The sequence below is a fragment of the Fundulus heteroclitus genome, chromosome 2 (assembly GCF_011125445.2).
Source record: "Fundulus heteroclitus isolate FHET01 chromosome 2, MU-UCD_Fhet_4.1, whole genome shotgun sequence".
In the NCBI taxonomy this organism is placed as follows: domain Eukaryota; kingdom Metazoa; phylum Chordata; class Actinopteri; order Cyprinodontiformes; family Fundulidae; genus Fundulus; species Fundulus heteroclitus.
In genome coordinates, this window is record NC_046362.1 from 7475451 (window position 1) to 7496896 (window position 21446).

Here is a 21446-nt window from a genome sequence, read left to right on the forward strand (position 1 = left end):
ACAGCACTTCGGTGCGGAAAACAGGAGCCAATGAGGAGTCCGACGGGTGCAGGGCGAGACAAGGAAATCCAGAAAAAAAAACGAGAACATGAGAATAAACTTTGCAGGGCAGGAACGCTGGACATCTATCTCACCACAAGGCTTACAACAATCTGGCAGACTGGCTGTGAGAGGCAGGTACATATCGTCAGTGTCGCAGGTGGAATGAATGCAGGTAATGAGGCCCAACAGGTGCAGCTGCTCCTGCAATTAGTGGAGCAGAAAGCGGAAACTAGCCGGCTAACCCAAGAAACAACAGATGTAGAGGGACCACAGGGAAGACAGGGCAGAATCATAACAGGTTTTTCTGCGGCTGACGACGCCGGGGTCTTGGCTTGTAAATAAGCACCCAATAGCTTTTACATTAACCGCTGTGGTGTTTGTGAGATTTTAGTTGTTTTGAGATTATAGAGGCCCACTTCGCTTTTGGCCACTCTTGAAAGAGCCGCTGACTTAAAAATAATGAACTATCACTTTGAGTTTCTGTTCACTTTTTCTCTGTAGCCAGACATGCATAGAGTAATGCAAATATACTGCGATCAAATAACCATGGGATATACATCATTGGCATAATGGAAGGCCGTGACTTACATATACCATCATTGAGACAAGTTTGCCAGTTAATTTATAGACTACCAATCGGCAATATCATCTCAAACAACTTTATAAGACAAACATCTTCGTTTGTCATGTTGGCATTAACTAAGACCCTTGTACAGGCAACAACCGTGGACAACTGAGGAAGGAAGATGGTTTATTGATACAAACAGCCAAGTGAATGTTTCTTCGGGGGTTCTGGAAATGGATGCAGGAAGGAAACGAGGAAGAGAGGTAAGTGTTAACAGAGAGCTGAAAAGTTTGGTAACCAATGACAGTGATGAAGAAGAGAAAACCGATTCCTACTATTTGGTGAGTTAGGTGAGTACATCCAAAAGGACTAAGGTTGGAAAACTTTGGCCAGTGGTATATGTTTGTATAGCTCCTTTGTTTGCAGGCTGAGGTGGTGATGGCTGCAGAGCACTGGAGGAAGAACAGGCATGTGTGCGGTCCTGGGGGAGTTCTGGCAGCAGGTCCAGGGGACCCACAAAAGAAAACTACCAACCAGTCAGAAGACTATGATTCAGTGGACTGAGGTCCTGAACGGAACCAGGGACAGGAGACAAGGATGTCTGCAAGGGAGAACACAAGTGAAAGGGACATAGGAAGGTCACGAACAAAGATAGGATGTCTGATTACCACTCTGAGTAGAATCAATCGGGCATCTGCCTCATGGGAACCCGCTCCTCTTAAGCTCCTCCTGATAAGCCTTGATGGGCTGCATCAGGGAGGAATGAGCTGGGGACAGTGAGGGCAGAGAGCTGAGAGAGAAGGAGAATATTTAACAGGGGCATAGAGGAAGGAACACTGGAACGGATCTAACAGAAAAATCTAAATGTAGAGTAGAATGAACAAGAGCAAAGGAATGAACAAAAACCATTCTAACAATAATGGCACAGAAGCGCAATCATTAATGCAAATGATCCAAATGAAAACCAGACCATAACACCAGTGGAACGAGACGGCTCTGTGGATCGACTTAGTGAGACAATCAAATATATAGTTTTATGATATAAAGTAGACCGATTCAAATTCAGTTGTATGCACTCCATTTGATCCTTACTGGGATACAGCGCAGTCAAATTTAATCCATTTTGATATTGTTTGACTCTTTAAAAGTCACCATTTTATCACATATGTCATTTATTATAGTAAAATAAGAGCAAGCTTAAAAGGTTTAATAATATCTTTCAAGACCTGTTTTTAAAATGCCACGACCAAGAGTTTAATATTTTAAATCTTATAATTTTTCCCCTTAGCATGTGTTTCTGTTTGGGTCGGTACCAGTAGGGAGGACTGGAGAGGATTATGTCTCAGCTGCCTCTTGCTCCCTGCTGGGCGTATTCCCCTCAAAATGTCAGCTACTGCTGGATACAGGACCCAGCAGAGAGGCAGGAGCCAGTTTAATCCTGCTACCGGTGTTACTTTGGTGACAAGAGATGAATAGTTGCCCTAAGTAGTGTCATTTACACTGATAAATTGCTGTGAATGAACTATATTTATATTTTACCCTACATATTCTGTTTGTTTCTCTTTTTCTCCGGTCTATACCTCAATGGCTGGTTATGTCGGAGAAACTTAAAAAGGAATATGCAAGAGTATTTTCATGTTTTAATATATAAACTATGTATTATTTTTTCCATGATAACACAACCAGGTTTTATTTTTCTAAAGAGGTCTTCTATTATTGTCTTAAGGCCTTTTCTGTTTCTTTTATACTTATGAGTACCTGTATTAATTCCAAACTTGACTTTGTTAAGTTGTCTGTTATGTGTAGACCTTACATTGAATCCTTGCATTCGGTTGTTCATCCCCCTTTAACAGCCACAGGTGTATAAACTCCAGCATGTAGACATCCAGGCAGCTTCTACAAACATCTGTGAAAGAGTGGGTCGTCCTCAGGATTTCATGAGGTCCATGGTGGTACCCTGACAGGATGCCATTTCTGCTACAAGTCCTGTTATGAAATTCCCGTCTTATTAAGTATTTATTTCACTTTCAACTATCAATGGTATTATAACCCAGTAAAAGGGACTGAGAACAACAGCAAATCGGTCTTGAACTCACCATAAAATCACAGAGCAAGGTTAGCAATTATGAGGCAAATAGTCTCCAGAGGTTAACAACTTTCGCTACGTACAAAGCTCCTGACCTCCACACTTCATCTGGCCTTCAGGTTAGCTCAAGAATAGAGAATTAACGGGACGTTTCTCTGGTCGAGCAGCTGCATATAAGCCTTATATAACCAATGCTCTCCAAAATACAGCTTTGAACCCCTGTTCCCTCTGCAGACTTCCCTACCTTATCCAAGAAAGTCTGCAGACGAATTACACGTTTGCAAGACAGTCTCTCTACCTGGAAGCAAAACGTAGTGCAGAAATAATGGATGACTCAAGACTTTTGCCTCGTATGTTGACCTGGACTGGAATGTGTTTTTGATTTAATCATTTTCAGGTATTTCAGAGTGAACGCAATAGAGCAGACAGAAAGCTGCGTAAAGGGCAGAAATGTCCGGGTTGTTTTTGCCAAACCACGTCCTCGTGTTTACTGCGCATGCAGCCTTGTCTCTGTGAAAACAAGTGACCCCACAGGACATGTGGTCATCTGGTCCGTAAGGCTGTCCAACACTGTACAATAGACCCCTTGCAACCACGTGACTCCGTTACCCAGAATCCCTTGCGTGGCGGCCATATTGGTTGGCACGCCATTTGACAAAATGACGAGTTCTCCAGGTATTTTTCTTCTTTAGATAACGTATCACAAGATCGTTTCTAAGAGTAAGTTGATGGTTGATGGTATCAGATTGCCAGATCCACACAGCAAAAGCCTGAAGGGACGGAGCGAGTCTGTGAAATGCTGGCCAATGGTTTCGTACCGCGACACAGCTGCTTTATAAACACGCAGGCCAGTACGGACAAGAGAGCACGAAAGCCCCTGAAACCACTGGACGGCTGCAATTATTTTATATCAGGAAAAAGGCTCCAGCAACGCCCGCGACGCCATGAGGGATTAAGCGGGTCAGAAAATGGATGGATGGATGTTCAGACATGTTTGTGCAACAGCACAAAGCAGAGAGGAAGACCCGCCCGGTAGGTTAAAAAAAAATCACTCACTACGGATTGTTTTGGTGTTTTTGTCTTGTTAAAATGGGTGGGGGTGTCGGCGACATTGCAGCGTAAACACAGACATACTAGCCCCCGTGAACGGGCGGAGGGGAGGTGGCGATCGTTACACGGGCCGGAGAGCCGCCGCTGTCTGCTGCTTCAGACAGCGGCGGCTCTCCGGCCCGTGTAGCGATCGCTATAGCAGCCGCCGTAGCCGCCGCTGTCTGAAGCAGCAGACAGCGGCGCTACACGGGCCGGAGAAGCGGCCCGTGTAGCGCCGCTGTCTGGAGCAGGCTTCTGCTCCAGACAGCGGCGGCTACGGCAGCAACAGCGGCTTCTCCGGGCCGTGTAGGGATCGCTACCTCCCCTCCGCCGCTATTTAAGTAGAACAATGAATAGAGCAGAATTAAGTTGTATTTACCGGAGATGAAGTGTAGACTGCAAATTCTCTCGTAGTATGATGCGCGCGCCCCCCCCCCCTCCCCCCAGTCCATTGGGAGTGTCTGCCTGCGCTCTTTTCATTGAAAATATCCATTTCTTTCTTCGTCCTTTCTCCTTCGGTAAACGACAGAAACGTACATCCAACGATTTGGAATGCCTCTGTGTGCAACCGGGAGCACAACAAGTCGTAGGCATTGTTTAGATTCCAAAAATAAACTAACTAAAAGTACGCTCTAAATCACCCGTTTTGTCATGTAGTAGACGGGCTGTCAGGCTAGCCTGCCCACCAAGATGGAGGCGCGCACCCCCGATCACGTGACTGTGACGTCAGATGCAAGGGGTCTATTGTGTTTCCTGTTTTCCATCTAGCATTTCATAAACATGCACACTAAGCATGTGACCCAAAATTGAGCATTCATAAAGGGCTAGAGTGGCTTGTGAAAGCATTCATACATCTTTAGTTTTCCACGTTTTTAGGGTGGTCCCTTTAACATGAACCTCTTTCCTGGTCTCAAGTCTTTTGTCCCCTCTAACAGGTCTTCTTCCAGGACTATCCTGTAATTGTTTCTCTCTATCTTTTCATGAACTCCAACTGGGTTTTCTGGCCCTGGTAAGGAAAGGAATTCAGCATATTTCTGTCTTTCCTATGTTTCAAAGTAGGAATTGCGTGCTGTTTTGGCCAAAACGTTTGATTTTGATCTCATTTGACCAGAGCACCTTCTTCCTTATGTTTGCGTTGTCCCCTACATGGATTGTGGAAAACTGCAACAAGGTTCCTTGCGGCTTTCTTTCAACAATGACTTTCTTTTTGCCATTCTTCCATAAAGTCCAGAGGTGTGGAGTGCACAATCAATAAGTTATCATGGAGCCAGATTCTCTCACATGAGCTGTGGATATCTAACCTGACAACAGCCAGCTGCATGTATCGCTCCGCCTAGCTCCACTCACATACATCTGGGACACGGCTCATTCAAAGTGATTTCCCCAACCAAATTTTTGGTCTGGCCAATCAGGACGCAGGGCGGGTGTTTCATGGATGTGAAGTAGTGGAGAAGCCACGGTAGCCACCGTGAGATTCCAACAACAATGGCGGCTCGCATCGAGGAAGCAAGCGTTAGCATTGATGCTGCTATTTCTTCCGTGTTGTCCAATCTATCTGATATTGTTTCATTAAAAGAACATCAGAGAACGGCTCTGAAGGCTTTTGTTGGTGGAAACCATGTTTTCGCCCTTCTCCCGACCGGATTTGGCAAGTTTTGTTTTCCGGGGCGCGTACGCGGACCCGCCCCGGAGCGGTTAGCGGTTAGCGCTAACCATATTGGGAGGCCTATTAGTCCTCAACGCGGTCGGCCCGGGATCGACTCCGACCCGCGGCGCTTTGCCGCCTGTCTTCCCCCCTCTTCCTGTCAGCTCACTGTCAATAAAACGCCTGCCACTACAGTGTTTCCCGCAGGAATTTGCTTATGCGAGGCGGACCGACTCGCGGAGCGGGGGGGTGGACGACACGTTTTCCGCGGCCGCCTCGCCAAGATAGCGCTGCGGGAAACCCTGCACTAGAGCCGGCGTCGGTCTCATCAGCGTCACGGGTTAGCTTCGGTGTGAGTGGTTGAAATAGCACGTCGATAAAGATGACAGGCAAGTGGCTTATCCAATCATATGCAAGGAGTTTTGATAAGACCCAGCCTTCAGTAAAGGCAATGCCTATGGCGGTGTCCCAGATGTATGTGAGTGGAGCTAGGCGGAGCGATACATGCAGCTGGCTGTTGTCAGGTTAGTGGATATCTGCAACTCCTTCAGAGTTATCATGGGCTTCTTGATGGCTCCTCTGAGTAATATTGTCTGTCCCCGGCCTGTCAGTTTAGCTAGATACCCAGTCTTTTAAGGCATTTTCAGAACAATGCATGCTACACTTTTAAAAATTTATTTAAGAAAAAAAGAAAACAAAGGTTCCTTTTCCCTTCTGCTGCACAACACTTGCTTTGTCTAAAATCCCATTAGATGACATTGACGTTTTTGGTTGTAAAATAACAGAATATGTAAAAACTCATCATATACGAATACTTTGCACAGCATTCAAACTGATACCATCCTCAAACAAGTAGGCCTCCCTCCAACACACACACACACACACACACACACACACACACACACACACACACGCATGCACGCACGCACACATCCTTGTTTAAGATACAAAGTGAGGACCATGCCTTGGCTTCCATTGACTTTCAAGCCTTATTATGCCCTAACCCTAACCTAAACCTAATTGACACCTTAGTCCTAAACCTAACTCCTACCCCGGAAGAAAGTGAGGAGTAAAAATAAGGTCCTCACTTCACTAGTAAAATGAGCCAAAAATGTTCTCGGTCAGCTTCAAGTACAAGTACACACACACCATGAGGTCTAGTCATGCTGTGTCACCTGACTGGCAACAGCCAACCTTGTCTTTACTGACCCTAAATCCACTCAAAACAAACCAAGAGGGCATTTCAGCGTTCCTTTTGACAACTTGCGCCCACCCTGCATGAGGGTATGTTTGCGTTGGCACGTCAGCGTGTGAGAGACGGGAAACCGGATGACCTGGTTGCCTCCTGAACTCCACTGAGGCACCAATAAAGGAATGCGTGATGAAATCGTGGGGGAATCATTTAAACATATAACATCTTTCCTGAAATCACTAAGAGCATGGAGAAGGAAATCCCATGAGGTCATGCTTTGAAAAAAACCTTCTCACTTCAGGGGGGCCGACGGTTTGAAGCATTATGAACATGTCACCAGCTTTGTGTCTGAGGGCTTTGAGTGTGTTTCCTGTTGCCTTGCTGACACTGATTCCAGTAATGATAGATAGATAGATAGATAGATAGATAGATAGATAGATAGATAGATAGATAGATAGATAGATAGATAGATAGATAGATAGATAGATAGAAGACACCTTTGTGATTAAAATTGCACAGACGTCACACATATGAAACATGTCATTACATTATACGCTCCCTCTTTTATGCGACTCAATTCTGTCATCCTTTTTCCCGCATTCAAATTAAAATGAAAGTGGTTTGACATTTTGAATCAAGATTGAGAAAAGGAGTCAAAACAGAGTTATTCTGATCAAACATCTGACCTGTGTCACAGGTGGAAGAAAAACGATCTTTCAGCCGCGGCGTGACCTGATCCAGCCGGTCCACGTTGCCTCTGACTTCCCCACCGTCAGCGCTGACGCTGATAAATATAGTCATTACAGTAACAGCATGACGTGACCTGTTAGAGCGTTGCTGGCACTGCTGATGAGTCTATGGCTTCTCCGTTTCTATTTATCTCCTCTGACTTTCACTACAAGCTCGGTGAGGCCGATCCCATGTGACTGTGATGCGTTATCGTTTGTGTCTCACCAACAAGCATGTCCATTTTTACAACCAAAAAAAATGCAAAACAGTGGCCAGCGATTTCATTCATGCCTCTTTGCTACATACCGCTCAGTGAAACGTAGTGCCACCCAAAAGCTCTGGCTCGTGTTGCACAAAGCTGGTAGAGACATACTCCAAAAAGACTTGCAGCTGTGGCTGAAGCAGAGGCTGAATACAAACGGATGCTGCGTTTTCCCTAACCCTTACCCTTATTTGTAAAACCATGCCCTTCAGGTATAAGGGATGTGAATATTTTTGCAAAGCTCTTGTAAATTCATGATTTTCTCATAGCTAAATAAAACCACAATAAGGAATTAAACTTGCATTCAACTCTGAACATTTGCATATTTTTTGACCAGGTACAGTCATGCACAGAATTATTTATACCCGTGGCAGATCTAGCTTAAAAGTAATCTTTAATTTAATCAACATTTTTCTTGTGACTGGAAGTGTATTCCTGTCGTGGGAGTGAAAATATTTTTGGAGAGTCCAGACTTGAATCTGATAGAGAACCTGTGGAAGGAGCAAAACATTATGGTGATGGATAGGAGGCCATCAGCCTCAAAAACGTGGAGCTCATCACTATAGACAAATCGTGAGAATACGAGAGGAAACAAAAAAAAAAGCTGATCAGCAAGAAGGGTTTTATTGCTGGTCTCTTCACAAAGAGTTGAGAGATACTAAACTTACATCAGCAGTAAGTCCAAAGGTCATGACCAGTGAAGATACTGGGTTTTGTCGGTGCTTTTGCTAAACCAGATGTTGTAATATTAATATGAGCAGATAATAAATATGGTCAAATTTGAGAGGAACATTTAAAGCCCTTGGGACTTCATCTGACATTAATGCAAAGCCACATTCTGCAGACATGGCTGCAAAACGAGAAAAGTTACTGACTGGTCTGTCTGCACCCACCTGTGGAGAACCAGTATTTTTTTATTTAAAAATGCAATACATTTTAGAATGAGAACTGCTGCAACTACACCTTACTGTTGCACATTCTAGGTCTTGTAAAAGATTTCCAGTTTTCCAGTTCTCTACATAGAACCCATGTCTGTCATCTTGCCCTCTGGTCCCTGGCCTTTGAGTGCTGGTTTGCAGGCGTAGCTGCCTGTGTGGTAAGACAAGAGGCTGACGTTGTATCAACACAGGGTCTGTTTTTACTTCCAGTATTTTGCTCTACCACAGCCATGCTCACATATTTACAGTATTAACACAGCGAGCCCAGCTACAAGTCCTGTGTCTCTCATGGGAAAAGCACCAGGACCTTCTTTTAGCTCCGGTGCGATTAATTGACCTAACTCAACCAAATTCATTTTGGAAAATAAAGCAGACGCCTACACTGACATGCTTGTAGCTGGAATCTGTCCAACACTGATGAGAACTCGTACAAGCACTTGGCAAAGTCATGTTTGCTGAAAGAAATAGACGAGCACCAGCAACAAGGACAATGTCCTGAAATGTTTCAAAAGTGAATCATTTGCTGAGACATTTGAGTCTCACAACCTATTTTGTAAACCTCTTCGCTTTTCTTTTTTATACAGCGCCAATGAAAGACATTCATACACCTTGAATGCTTTTTTTTTTTTTTTTTAATGCTGCAGGCGTTTAGAAACCCTTCATTTTTCTGGTCTGGACTGTTGAGAAAGACTTCAGGCCAAGGTTAAGATCACCTTTTAACTCCACAGACGACGCTCTTGAAAATCTCCAAACTGATTCTTTCAAGCAGTTATAATAAAATTATTTAACACATTTCGTTAAATATATGTCAATACACAATGAAAGTAATGATTTTTAAAGTAGTATTTTCCCCTTGTCCAGAGAGTGGCATTCTTATTTAGGCATGCTTTAACATCCTCTTTTTAAAAACTGAGTCAGTGATGAAGAGGAGTTGGAATGGAAGAGAGACAAAAACGGACCGTGACTGACTGACCAGGAAGTTGTCCCCAATTGGATCAACCAAGCTTAGATCAAAATTTGTTTTTGTTTTTTTTCCATTATAATTGTCTTCAATCTTTCAGCAAGAAATTCAATCCAATTCTAGTTCTGAATACCGAAGAGAGGAAGTGCCATGCAAGCATCCGACAGAAGAGACTCCGTCCTGTCCTTTGGGTAAGGCTGCTGTCTGGTATCACAACCTTTCCCACCTGGAAGGCTTTCTTCTGCTAAATTCCTGAATTGCTTTTCAAACTTTGTAAAGTTGGGGCCAATATTTTGAGAAGTCAGAATATTCCCTTTTGTTGAAGTCAAATCTGAAGTTAAATCAACCTGAACGCTCCTTCTGCAGCCATTTAGAATTTAGGTTGAGAGGTTAGATTCCTCTTTTATTCTTTGTGTTTATTTCTTGTTAATTGGGATTAGGTGATAGACTGGCGACCTGTCCAGGGTGTACCCCGCCTCTCGCCCATTAACAGCTGGAGATAGGCACCAGCACCCCTCATGACCCCAGAGGGTTAGACGTATTGGAAAATGGATGGATGGATGGGATTAGGTGGTTAGTTGCAATGTAATAATTGAATTAAAGTGTTAATTTACAGAAAATATTCCTCTCTTTCCTCCCTGTGTGTGCAATTTAGCAAAATATTTTATTTTTCTTAAGATTGGACACTAATTGGAGAAAATAATGCCTTGGATTGACTGGTGTGATTTTGACACATATAGGGTAATACTGGATGTAAAACTGTTAGAAGCTATAAAACACATTAAATGAGATCTCATATAAGTCATGCATTACTATTCAGAAGTAGACTAAGGGCCACCACAAAGAGAGATACCTAAATTTAAAAGGTTAAAATTGAATATGACTTCTCAGCTTCTTGCAGCCTATTTGTTAAAACTTTTTCCTCAGTCCACTTTTCTCCTTGATATTTCTATCTGCTGTTCTTGGATTCTGTGCCCTTTGCTGCATCATATCCTTTAAATCCTACAGAGGCACATGTGTTTATTTTGAGGGGTTTCCTATAGGAGAGGCCGGATCCTTGACTGAGAGGAGGGGGAAGTAGGAGGGCCCTGGCAAACACATGCTGTGGGGAGAGAGAGGCGGAGTGGGTTGTCAGCTGGTATAAAGGAGAAAGCTGAAGCTGTTTGTGGCATTCGCTCCAGCAAACCGACGCTGACGCATACAAACGAGAGACGGCCAGCTCCAGAGCTGAAACGCACTGACAGGGGAAGAGTAGACACTGGCAAGAACTGCTTGAAATTTGACTTTTTTCTCCCTTCACGACTGATTTTCTTCATTCTGTCAAGCCTTGGAGGGCTTTGCCCACGTTGTTTGCCTTGGGTTTTCAGATTTCTTCTTCTTCTCCTCCCGGGACAAGGCTCCCAAAAGAGCAAAGACAAGATTGCATCTGCAGGGACGAGCCAACTCTTCCTCTGACTCTACAACATTTTCTTTTGAACAGACTTTCCTCTCGCTCGGCTCCCTGTTCCAGCATGGCTACCGTGCGTCAGATGCCAGCGGAGACCTCTGGCTTCCACGCCCTCTCAGCCCACCTGATGGCCGGGGCTATGGAGGAGTTCCCCCAGAACCTGCCCGTCCCCCAGAGCCCGGCGAAGGGCAAGAGTCGCTCCCGCCGACCCCGGGAGGCCCGCTTCAAAACCCAGCCGGTCACCTTTGCTGAGATCGCAGAGGTGGAAGAAGAAGGCTCTTCCCCCCTGGAAGAAGAGAGGGCCCGTCGCTCCTTTCTGCAGTCCCTGGAGAACCTGCGGAGGAGCACGCAGACCCTCTACTGCCCCGCCGCCACCAATCGCACCCCTACGCCCACACAGGCCAGCCTGGACTCCAGCGACTCCGACTCCACCCAGTGAGGGCTTCTGCGCGCCTGTCTTCTGGCTCCAATATTCCTTCATGGGACTTCAGACGGAGGCCGAATAACTGAACCAAACGGGCCTGCCTGCAGTCCTGCCTTTACGTTTAAGCTACCGCTGCCATGCAAAGTCTGCATTTAGTTCTCTAACGTGTCAGCACGCTGCTCGAAGACGCACATCGCACATGTCTGTGAAGACCTCCGCCACAGGCTGGTTTAACTGCTGTACAGAAATCATGTGTTAGAGGTAGCAGATAACGCCACGTTGAGCACAACGTCTTCAGATGTATTCCTTTTCTACTGTAGTTGTTTGAGAGAAATGTGACAGATGAAGGCTATTTTTTCCATTTTGAAGCTGTAGAGGATGGAAAGGGTGGTTTAAAAATGTTAATATTGTGACCGAGTTGTCTGTAAACACACTGACAAAGCAAAACGTCATGCAGCAAAAGTTACCTGAGTGTGCCTGAAGCTGAAGCGGACCATCATGAGGCTCGTCTCCAGAGCCTCAAGGGTTTTTAGTTTTAGTTTTTCCAGCTTCACGGTCAGTGGAGTAAGCGCTGTTGCTTCTGTTTCTGAGAATTTTACCTTTCTACTTTTAAAAATTAATTTATTTACTTTAAATTGTTTTGCATAATCAAATAAAATCCTAGATATAAAGTTCTCTATGACCTTTAGTCACTTTGACTTTCATACAAAGGATAACCTTTATATTTTGTGAATCTACTACTTTGTATGTATATGTGTATATATATATTTGTTTATGTACTGCAATAAATATTTTCAAAGACTTTGAGTCATTTTCCGATTCCTTTCAGTTTCACTTTGAGAGCTGTGAAAAAATAATACTAAAATCAAACCCATTAAGGCCATAATGGCAACTGGAGAAAATGCCGATTATCCACAGTAGTGAGGACAGTTCACCAATTTTCAGTAGATGAGGTTGTGTCCATTCCAAAAACTTAATGTTAGTATGCTTTCTTTATCACAAAATAAGCTCTGGGGTCATCATCCTGCCAAATAGTCCAGTGGTGTCCCACTTTCATCCAACCTACTCTAGGTCTGAGGTGAAATTCAGGAAACGGGTGGTTGTCCCCCTTCCTCATTACTGTCATGATTTAATTGTTGTGTGTTGGGCCAAGGTGCAGACAAGAGCTTGGGAGCCGCATGAGTAGACGAATAATGAAGTTAACAGACGAATGAAAACAACGACATTGACAGGCAGGGCTGGCGATGACAAGGGTAAGGATCAGGATAAGGGTCCCACAGCAGAGGAGAGAGTAAACCAGCAGTTTATTATGGGGCAGGAAGCCACAGAGAGGAGGGACAGGAGAAAGTAATTAGCAAAATGAGCTACAAGTGAATAACATGAAGGTGATGAGCTGATGGTGGTGATGAGGAAGTGCAGTGAAATGGCAGAAGACAAGGAGGTAAATGGAACCTGACAAGAATTACAAAAAAAAAGAAATAAACTCACCACTAACTGAACTAAAGTAGAAAACAGGCATACAGGGGAACGAGGAACTAACAGAATGAACTAACTAAATCCATAATGAACAGATTAACAATGACAAGAAACACAAAGGAAAAAACTGAAAATACAAACTAATAAACAACACAAAAAAGTGAAAAACGGAAGGTTGAATGATCCCTGAAGCCTGAAATGAATAATTAGTCAAACACCTGGGGATCGTGACAATTGGTCCTTCCTCCTCCACCAGCACCGCTGTAATGAAACACCCCGACAGCATGATACTACCACCAACACGACTGCTCTGACACTGTTTTTAGGTTTGCGGGGCCCGATCTGGATTCCTCCAAACTTAGTTTTTGGCATTATGGTTAAATAGCTCGCTCTTTGTGTCGTCTTTTCACAAAACTTTTTTTTTTCTTTCCTGAAGGAATTTAGCTTTTCCATTTGGGCAGCTGCAAAAAAATCAGCCGTGCATAAACAAGTTCGCCGCAATGGGCTTTTTTTTTTCTCTGCCTGCTCCCTCTCTGTCGACGTCCTTCTTGCCAGTTTCTTTATTATCTGAGGACGACAGTTTGGGTCAAACGACACAGACGAGTGCTCTGACAGGACAACTGTCTCCAACACGCACCAAAAGCTGATCTCAACCAGACTGAAGCAGGTCTGTGGCAGCAAGCAAGTCACTTGGCCACTTTAAAGGATCCACCAGCGATTCTGCCGTGAAAACTAGTCAAACATCCCGGCAGAATCAGGCCAGAGGCTTGTTGATGGCTTGGAAAACTGTGTTGTCGAGGTGCATTGTTCCAAGCAACATTAAACCACACATCATATCTTTGAGTCTGCGTGTATAACTATGATCAAGTGTGGTTTAGAAAAATTTTAATTAATTTATTTATTTTCTTTCACTTTCTTTTTTCAGGTATCACATTACACATGTCAGCTTAAATAATAATACATATGATTTAGCAATGGTATCAAGGTTTTACTCGATTGTATCTGTTGCTTTATGTCTGTTGGTTGTGCTGTTCTTTTTGTGTCTCTTTCCAGGTGATGGAGCAGACAGACGACGTTTTATCATTCTCTCCCTTTTATCTCTTCTTTCTTTCACCTCTTCTCTTTCTTTTTTTTTCTCTTCTTGTTTTTCTTTTACTCTCCTACTTTCCCATTGTAGTGTCCATATAATTTGAAATTCTCCCTGCAGGAATCACAATAAAGCTATTTACACGCACAAATCAAGCGGAGCATTATGGCGAAAGCTGTTTGCTCCACTTGTGAAAGCAAAATCTGTCGAGCTCTGTTTGGCACTAAGATATCAATTCTTATTGCCACATTGCTAGACAGGACACTGGGAAGAAAAAAAAATGTTAACTATGTTTAAACTTCTGCAAGTGTTTTGTTATAATTAATCAATCCACCATAGTGAAGAAGAGTGGTTAAAATGAATTACTGTGAGGTCCCAATAACATGACAGTCCTGCTCATGAACGACTGACAGGTGAACGTATCGGAACTGTGGCGCTATCTGTCCATTCACAGTCAGCGTCTTTGTTATGAAAGGCTGCTCGCTGACCCCGCTGTGGTCGCTCAGTACTCGACCCTGTATGTGCTGCTTGACTGGTGACGCACATTCAGTAATGTCAGGTTTTCAGCAGCGAACTCTTCCACAACACCATGACGTCTGCCGCAAAATGGGTTTCCCACAGAGCTGCTCCTCTCCTGCTCCTAGTAACGCTTTTTCTTTGTCCTTGTGGTGACGAGTAAAGTATGTGAGCTCCCATCTAAACGCAGCTCAGCACCAAAACGTTGACAGAGACAATGCTTCAGGGGGCCTGCTAGTGTAGACTCTTGGTTAAATAGGGCTTTTCTCAGGAGTCCAAAATGTTACTCGTGTATTTTCTTGTAGAGAAAGCAACGGTCACAGAATAAAATGGAGAACTCACTGGATGGAGCAGGCAATACAAATCCCTTTAAAAGGCACGGCCACAGAAAGCGGACGACACGTGAAAAAAATGTTAAAGCTGCATCAGACAGTCAAAAGATGGAGTACTTTTTTTAAATACGTATTTTTATTTTATTTTTGCATCATTCCTTTGATTGTTTGCAAACACTCAGGTCAGTACTGTAAGAGCTTCCACTGTCGCATTAATGCATAATATTTCCAGATTTTGTTCAGTTGTGTTTATATGCGTTTGACGTCACCCCAGAGGCAATATTATAACAAAATGTCCTCAAAAACAAGTGGAAAAGATCTCCAAAACAAGCCAGTCATGTGTCCTGTTTTTACTACAAACAGAAGGCAGAGGGCTGGTTTCATGGGTTTATTTTTAGCTGGCTGAGATCAGAAAGGGTTCAAACATGGCAGTGAACGATGACTAGCGCAGTTCGATGACGTTTTTAAGGCCTTATTTACATATTTGTCGGGGTACTCAAGTGTTGTCCTCATACAGAACCGTCTGCATGACTAATATCTGGCGCTGTGTTTTCTCTGGAACGAGAGTCGTCTCCAAACGCGTAGGAAAGCATCTGCTCTGTGATTCTACCCACCGCCTGGGGAACATTACGCTAAGCAACCTGTTTGAGATGAGGTTGTGTTGTTTTTTTTTCTTATCGTAGTTGCATTTTTCATGAATCTGTTGACATTTATGGCAGATGCTGGGTTCTGGATAATTCTCTGGTGGAAATTCAAGCAAAAAAAAATTTAAATAATAATGTTGAGTAGATTTACATCCCCCGACTGTTTGTGGCTACATTACTGTATATTTATATTCATATTCCAAATTCTATTGTACTGAATTTCACCATTTTGCACTACTGCTTATACAATAGTTACTGACTAAATTTAAGTCAATGCCTGTACATATTTGCAGAAAAATCTATTCTACAATCACATTTGTGAATACGTGTATATATTTCCCTGTAAATATCTACATATTATGACTGCTGAAGTACTTTTGTTTGGAAGTGGTCTCCATTGCATTGGCTTGTACCTGTGGCATGTGCAATGACAATAAAGTTGAATTTAATTTTTTATTTTATTTAGAAGAGATTCCATAAGAATAAAAGTCAAAAGAAAAGCAAAGCAATGAGATAAAAAGGAAAAAGACATCAGGGCCTAGCAAAAGATAATAATAATAATAATAATATACTGTTTAAAGCCAGAATTTAATGGCACCCCATGTAAAGATATATAAAAAGTAAAATAACAAATTCACCTATATATGATTGTAGCATCCCAACTCAGAAAGGTTAGAACAATCCAATTTTTAATGAGTGAACACTTCATTTGACAAGAAAACAAGTCCAGAAAAAAATGTTGTTTTTATTTAATCAATGACATGACAAGTCATGTGTGTGTGTGTGGTGGGGGGGGGGGGGGTGCAAATAAAGGTTACAGATTAGTATCAGTTTGAAAACAAAACATAAGCAAAACCATCTGATGCTCACTTTTAAGTAAGATGGAGGCTGTGTGATGCTGTGGGTCTGTTTCTTCTCCAAGTGTCTTATGAAACTTAAACACAGACTTCATGGCGTCATCAACTCTGCAAATACGTGCAAAATATGGGATTTTACATGTTTGCCAGATGCAAAATCACACTTTGTGTGTGACCATTAGATTCTCCAAACCTAAATCCAGGAGAATACCTTGGGTTGGAGCTAAGGACAGAGGACTGGTTGAGAGAGAAAGAGGAATGGTCAGTGTCGACAGCAGAAAAAGTAGCAATTTCACTGCCTGTTATTTCATTTTAAATGACTATTTATTAAGGTAGGATTTTCACCCTCACTAAATAAATGTACTCAGATTAAAAGTTAAAGTTTTTTCAACTTTGACCAGGAGATTTTGCAACTTTATTTAAAACATGTTATTTTTGGCTTTTGATAGATCTTTTCCAGGACTGTCAATGAATGTCACTGCCACTGTATATTTGCCAATAGTCACATTGAGCAAATACAACTGCTGCAGTGCATTTGGGATTTTAAGTCACAGACTTGACCGTGTAGTTCTTTAATACTGTTTTTTTTTTCTATTCATTGACTTTTTAGTATTTCCTAAGGAACAAGTTTAGATATAAAATAGACATTTTCCTGGAATGAATGAGAAAACAGACAGCCATTTAGTTTAGATCTTTTTCAAAAGTATCACTACATGGATACATGAGCTACTATAATTCGATAAAATATTAAACTACTTTTTTTCTGTGTGTGAGATTGGATCTGTTTTATTAGTTCTAATCTAACCAGACTTTTAAAGCTTGGTACTTTTACACACTTTTTGCTCCAAGGACTTCAGTCCAAAATGTACTATATATGTACAAGTTCTATTCAGTTCAATTAAATTCAGCACATTTGACATGGGTAAAATATTCTGATAAGGGGTTACTATTAATTGGAACTTTAAATACCTGAAGGTATAGATGTGCAGCAAATATTTGCTCTTCCTCTAAGCAGGCGGACTGCAGCTACATGTGTAACAACCAGCATGTCTTTTGACTCATCTGTTGACAGACTTCATAATTAAACTGTTCATCTCCCCCTGGTGGTGCAGTTAAAGTGAACAAAAATGCAAAGCAAGTGTCGAGAGTTCTCTTTTTCTTTGCTTCACTGGTTTGTGTATCCACCTCAGGGGAGTTGGGGATGCCTAAACACACTAAAAACAATGGCCGAAAAACTGAGTCGTTTCCTTTGGATTTTATTCATTGCAGTTTCTTGGTTTCCAAGATTTTAACAAAGACAGCTGCGGGGACATTATTTGCAAACAGTAGTTCTGCAAGCTCTTTGCTATTCTAACACAAACACAATGACAGAACGTGTGTAAAACTTCAGAGAAATATCTGCTCATTTTCTGTTAGAAACTGTAATATCCATCTTGCTGAAGAGTCACTAAGAGCCCCTGGACATTCCCAGACCTCAACATCGCTGCCTTGCTATTAATAAATAAGTGGGGATTTGCTTCTCTGCCATTTTAGGCAATACACTGCAAAACTGTGAGGATACCAAGCTCTCTTTCTCACTGTTTCACTTGTTCCAGCACAGTAAATAAATGATGATCCAAGAAAGAGTGCTATTTGGGTCTCATTGCCATGATTATAAATGTGTTTTCTATTTTTAAAGCAAAGACAGAGAACAGTCTAAAATAAAATGTTAAAGGGATTATTATGTTTAATGAAGGTTCTGGCACTAATTTCCGCTTGCTTCATGTTTCCTTGACCCAAAGGTTTGAAAGATTATGTAAAATGTTTCGTTTGAATTTACTGTGAATTTTCTCCATTTCACACAGGTCAGATTTATAAATATGCCTCAAATATACATAAACAAATTGCCACCTTTGACCTCCTGGTTTCTATAGCCATTAAAAAGCATCTGACATAATTCTGGATGGATATTCAAAGAGTTTTTTTGTTTTTTTACCAGAACTGGCACAGTTTATTTCCTGCTTAAACATTAGTTGGCAATCAAGAAAGCAGAACCTACGCGGTAAGAACGCTGTCCCCCATAAGAGCCTGTTTCAGAAGACACAACTTCAAGCTCAACTAAAATGTGTAGCCTCCCACCTTGTGGAAAAAAAGTTTGATGATCAGGTGGAGACTAAGATTGAGCCGTTTGGTCACAGTAACAAAAAGCATGTCTGGAGAAGTCAAAGTGAGGTTTGCAAGTCTGAGAACACTGCATACACTGGTAAGCACAGTGCTGTTAGCACAATGCTGTGGGTTTGTTTAGCCAACAGTACCACTGGTAGAAAAGGCAGATAAAATTAACAACAGATCTTTCAACTTCAACTCAAACGAACACCCAGATGGTTGAAAGTCAGGAACACGCAATTGCTTCAACAGGAAAAACACTTCAACTTTCAGCTTCTGGGTTTTAAAGTTTATGGTTTTGAGTCCAGCCTAAATCTTATTTACATTTTGTGAATTACACACTTAAGGCTGAGTCTCTGGCAGTGCCAGAAGACAAAACAATTTAAATGAACCGCAACTATGGTATGAATTATGCCAGCGTGGGGTTTTTTCCCAGCAACTGGCTAAAGGACATCATTCAAATATTGGTGAGGGTGTGCATGTTTGAGCCTATTTGTATAACTTTCACCTTGTTTAAATTAAATAAACTCCTCATTCAATTTAAACGTGCAGATAATATTTAACCAATGGTTTTCAAACCCTTTCACTGCCTTAAGTGTTACTCAGAAGAAATCTTTATGTCAATTCCAACAAGTTAACTATAAAAGCTGCTAAGAAGAAACAGACAAATAAATGAAATGTTCAGCTACATTAATCTTTGCGTCATGAGTATCTTCTCATGAGGAAAGTGCTGTTCAGTAAATTTGGAGAACGTCTTATACATCCATGTAGCACAAAAAAAGAAAGGGAAAAAAAGTTGTATTTACTTCTAAAGTTGGGGCCAGGATCTAGTAATGAGATCAAACTGAACTGAACTGTGCATCAGTCAAGTTTGAAAACCAGGTAGATCTGGTAATTGCTCTGTGACCAGCCTTATTAGTATTAATAACAAATTTTACAAGAGTGTATTACTCTTGTAAAACTTTCTTCTTTCAAACACTGCAGCGGCGTGTTTACTGAAGAAGGTGTGTAAGATTTAACTTTTAACCTCCCTTTATCTTCCCAACATGATTTGTTTAACCTCTCCATCACAACTTTAATTTAATTTAATCAAACTGAACTAATCAAAAAACACCAAAGGGGGTGGGGAGTGTGTGTATGTGTGTGTGTGTGTGTGTGTGTGTGTGTGTGTGTGTGTGTGTGTGTGTGTGTGTGTGTGTGTGTGTGTGTGTGTGTGTGTGGAGGGGGGGGTCAGGGGTTTTTTCATGGGAGTACACAACAAAAGAATGAAACAAAACAAACAGGGCCATGCTTCAGTGTTTAATCATCGTTCATTACATTAAGTGAGCTAAAGAGCCACTTGCTGTTCTGGAACACACCTGATCAGGCAGATAGAAAATATGATTCTATCACAATATGGCCAAAGCTAAAAGTGAAACACATTCATTTTTAAATCACAGTTAAAGTAATACTCTAAAGGTAAGAAAAAAATGAAATTGGTCCAAGGGACTAATCAGTTAAGGTCTCTGTGCCAATCATATCGTGATTTTGTATTATGTCTTCAGTAACAGGGGCCAGGACCAGAGGTGGGTAGAGTAGCCAAAAGTTGTACTCAAGTAAGAATAGCACTACTTGAACAGTAAAAAGTAATCAGCCAAGAAGTTACTCCAGTAAGAGTAAAAAAGTATTCAGTAAGAAGGATACTCAAGTACTGAGTAACTAATCAAAACAGCTGATGATTTAATATTAAAAATTATGAGGAAGATTCCTCACGATTAGTCTCCAAAGGAAAAACTGAGACGGTTCCGTCCGTCCGTCCGTTGTCTTCCGCTTATCCGGGGTCGGGTCGCGGGGGTAGCAGCTTCAGTAGGGAGGCCCAGACGTCCCTCTCCCCGGCCACTTGGGCCAGCTCCTCAGGAGGAATCCCAAGGCGTTCCCAGGCCAGCCGGGAGACATAGTCCCTCCAGCGTGTCCTGGGTCTTCCCCTGGGCCTCCTCCCGGTGGGACGTGCCCGGAACACCTCACCAGGGAGGCGTCCAGGAGGCATCCTGACCAGATGCCCGAGCCACCTCAACTGGCTCCTCTCGACATGGAGGAGCAGCGGCTCTACTCTGAGTCCTCCCCGGATGACTGAGCTCCTCACCCTATCTCTAAGGGAGAGCCCAGACACACTACGGAGAAAACTCATTTCAGCCGCTTGTATCCGGGATCTCGTTCTTTCGGTCACGACCCAAAGCTCGTGACCATAGATGAGGGTAGGAACGTAGATCGACCGGTAAATCGAGAGCTTCGCCTTTTGGCTCAGCTCTCTCTTCACCACAACGGATCGGTACAGCTGGCTCTTGGGACGTGGAACTGAGACGGTTGTTGTAAAGAATTTGATATGTCAATTTGTTCCTGGGAAAGTTAGAAAAAATATTTTATAACTACACTCCAAGAAGTTATCTCAGTAAGAGTAAAAAAGTATTCAGTAAGATGGCTACTCGAGTACTGAGTACCTAATCAAAACAACGGATGAGTTAATCTTTAAAAATGATGTAATCAGACACACAAAAACATAAGGTTATGTGCAAATTCTGGCATTTTAAAGTAATAAATGAAAGAATATACAAAGAATTACAATTGTAAAATAATAAATTCAGGCAGAAGAAACTTTCCTAAACTTTTTTCTCAACATTAAACTTGAGAGAATTACTTACAGCAGTTAATCTATATACAGTATGTTAGAACAGTGCAAAGTACTTCCAATAACATTACCTACTGTTCACTGTACGTTTGATCTCCAAATGGCTCAATGAGCTCAGCAGATAGAAAATAACTTTAAAATAACAAAGGCTGTGTAAAAATACAAAGTCTCACTTTAACATAAACTCTAGGTCTTTGTCTCTCTGGTGCATTTTTAGTAAAAACAACTATGTTCTTTATTAATGAAGTTACTCACAGTATAGAGTAGCCAGAATTTTTTCTCAAGTAAGAGTAGCAATGCTTGAATAATAATATGACTCTAGTAAAAGTAAAAAGTACAGTGCC

The 21446-nt window shown here is 42.1% G+C and overlaps 1 protein-coding gene and 1 long non-coding RNA gene across 2 annotated transcripts; one reads left to right on the forward strand and one right to left on the reverse strand.

Moving 5' to 3' along the window:
* Positions 1-548: 548 nt before the first annotated feature.
* LOC118565042 lies at positions 549-1471 on the reverse strand. The gene is made up of 2 exons (XR_004932137.1): positions 1276-1471; positions 549-1208 (listed from the first exon to the last, which is right to left on the reverse strand). It is a non-coding gene; the product is annotated as an uncharacterized LOC118565042 (long non-coding RNA).
* A 9206-nt stretch (positions 1472-10677) lies between these two features.
* c2h11orf96 (chromosome 2 C11orf96 homolog) lies at positions 10678-12153 on the forward strand. The gene has a single exon (XM_012862418.3). The coding sequence runs from the start codon at positions 11021-11023 to the stop codon at positions 11393-11395; it is 375 nt and encodes a 124-aa protein (XP_012717872.1). The 5' UTR covers positions 10678-11020; the 3' UTR covers positions 11396-12153.
* The last annotated feature ends 9293 nt before the right edge of the window (positions 12154-21446 follow it).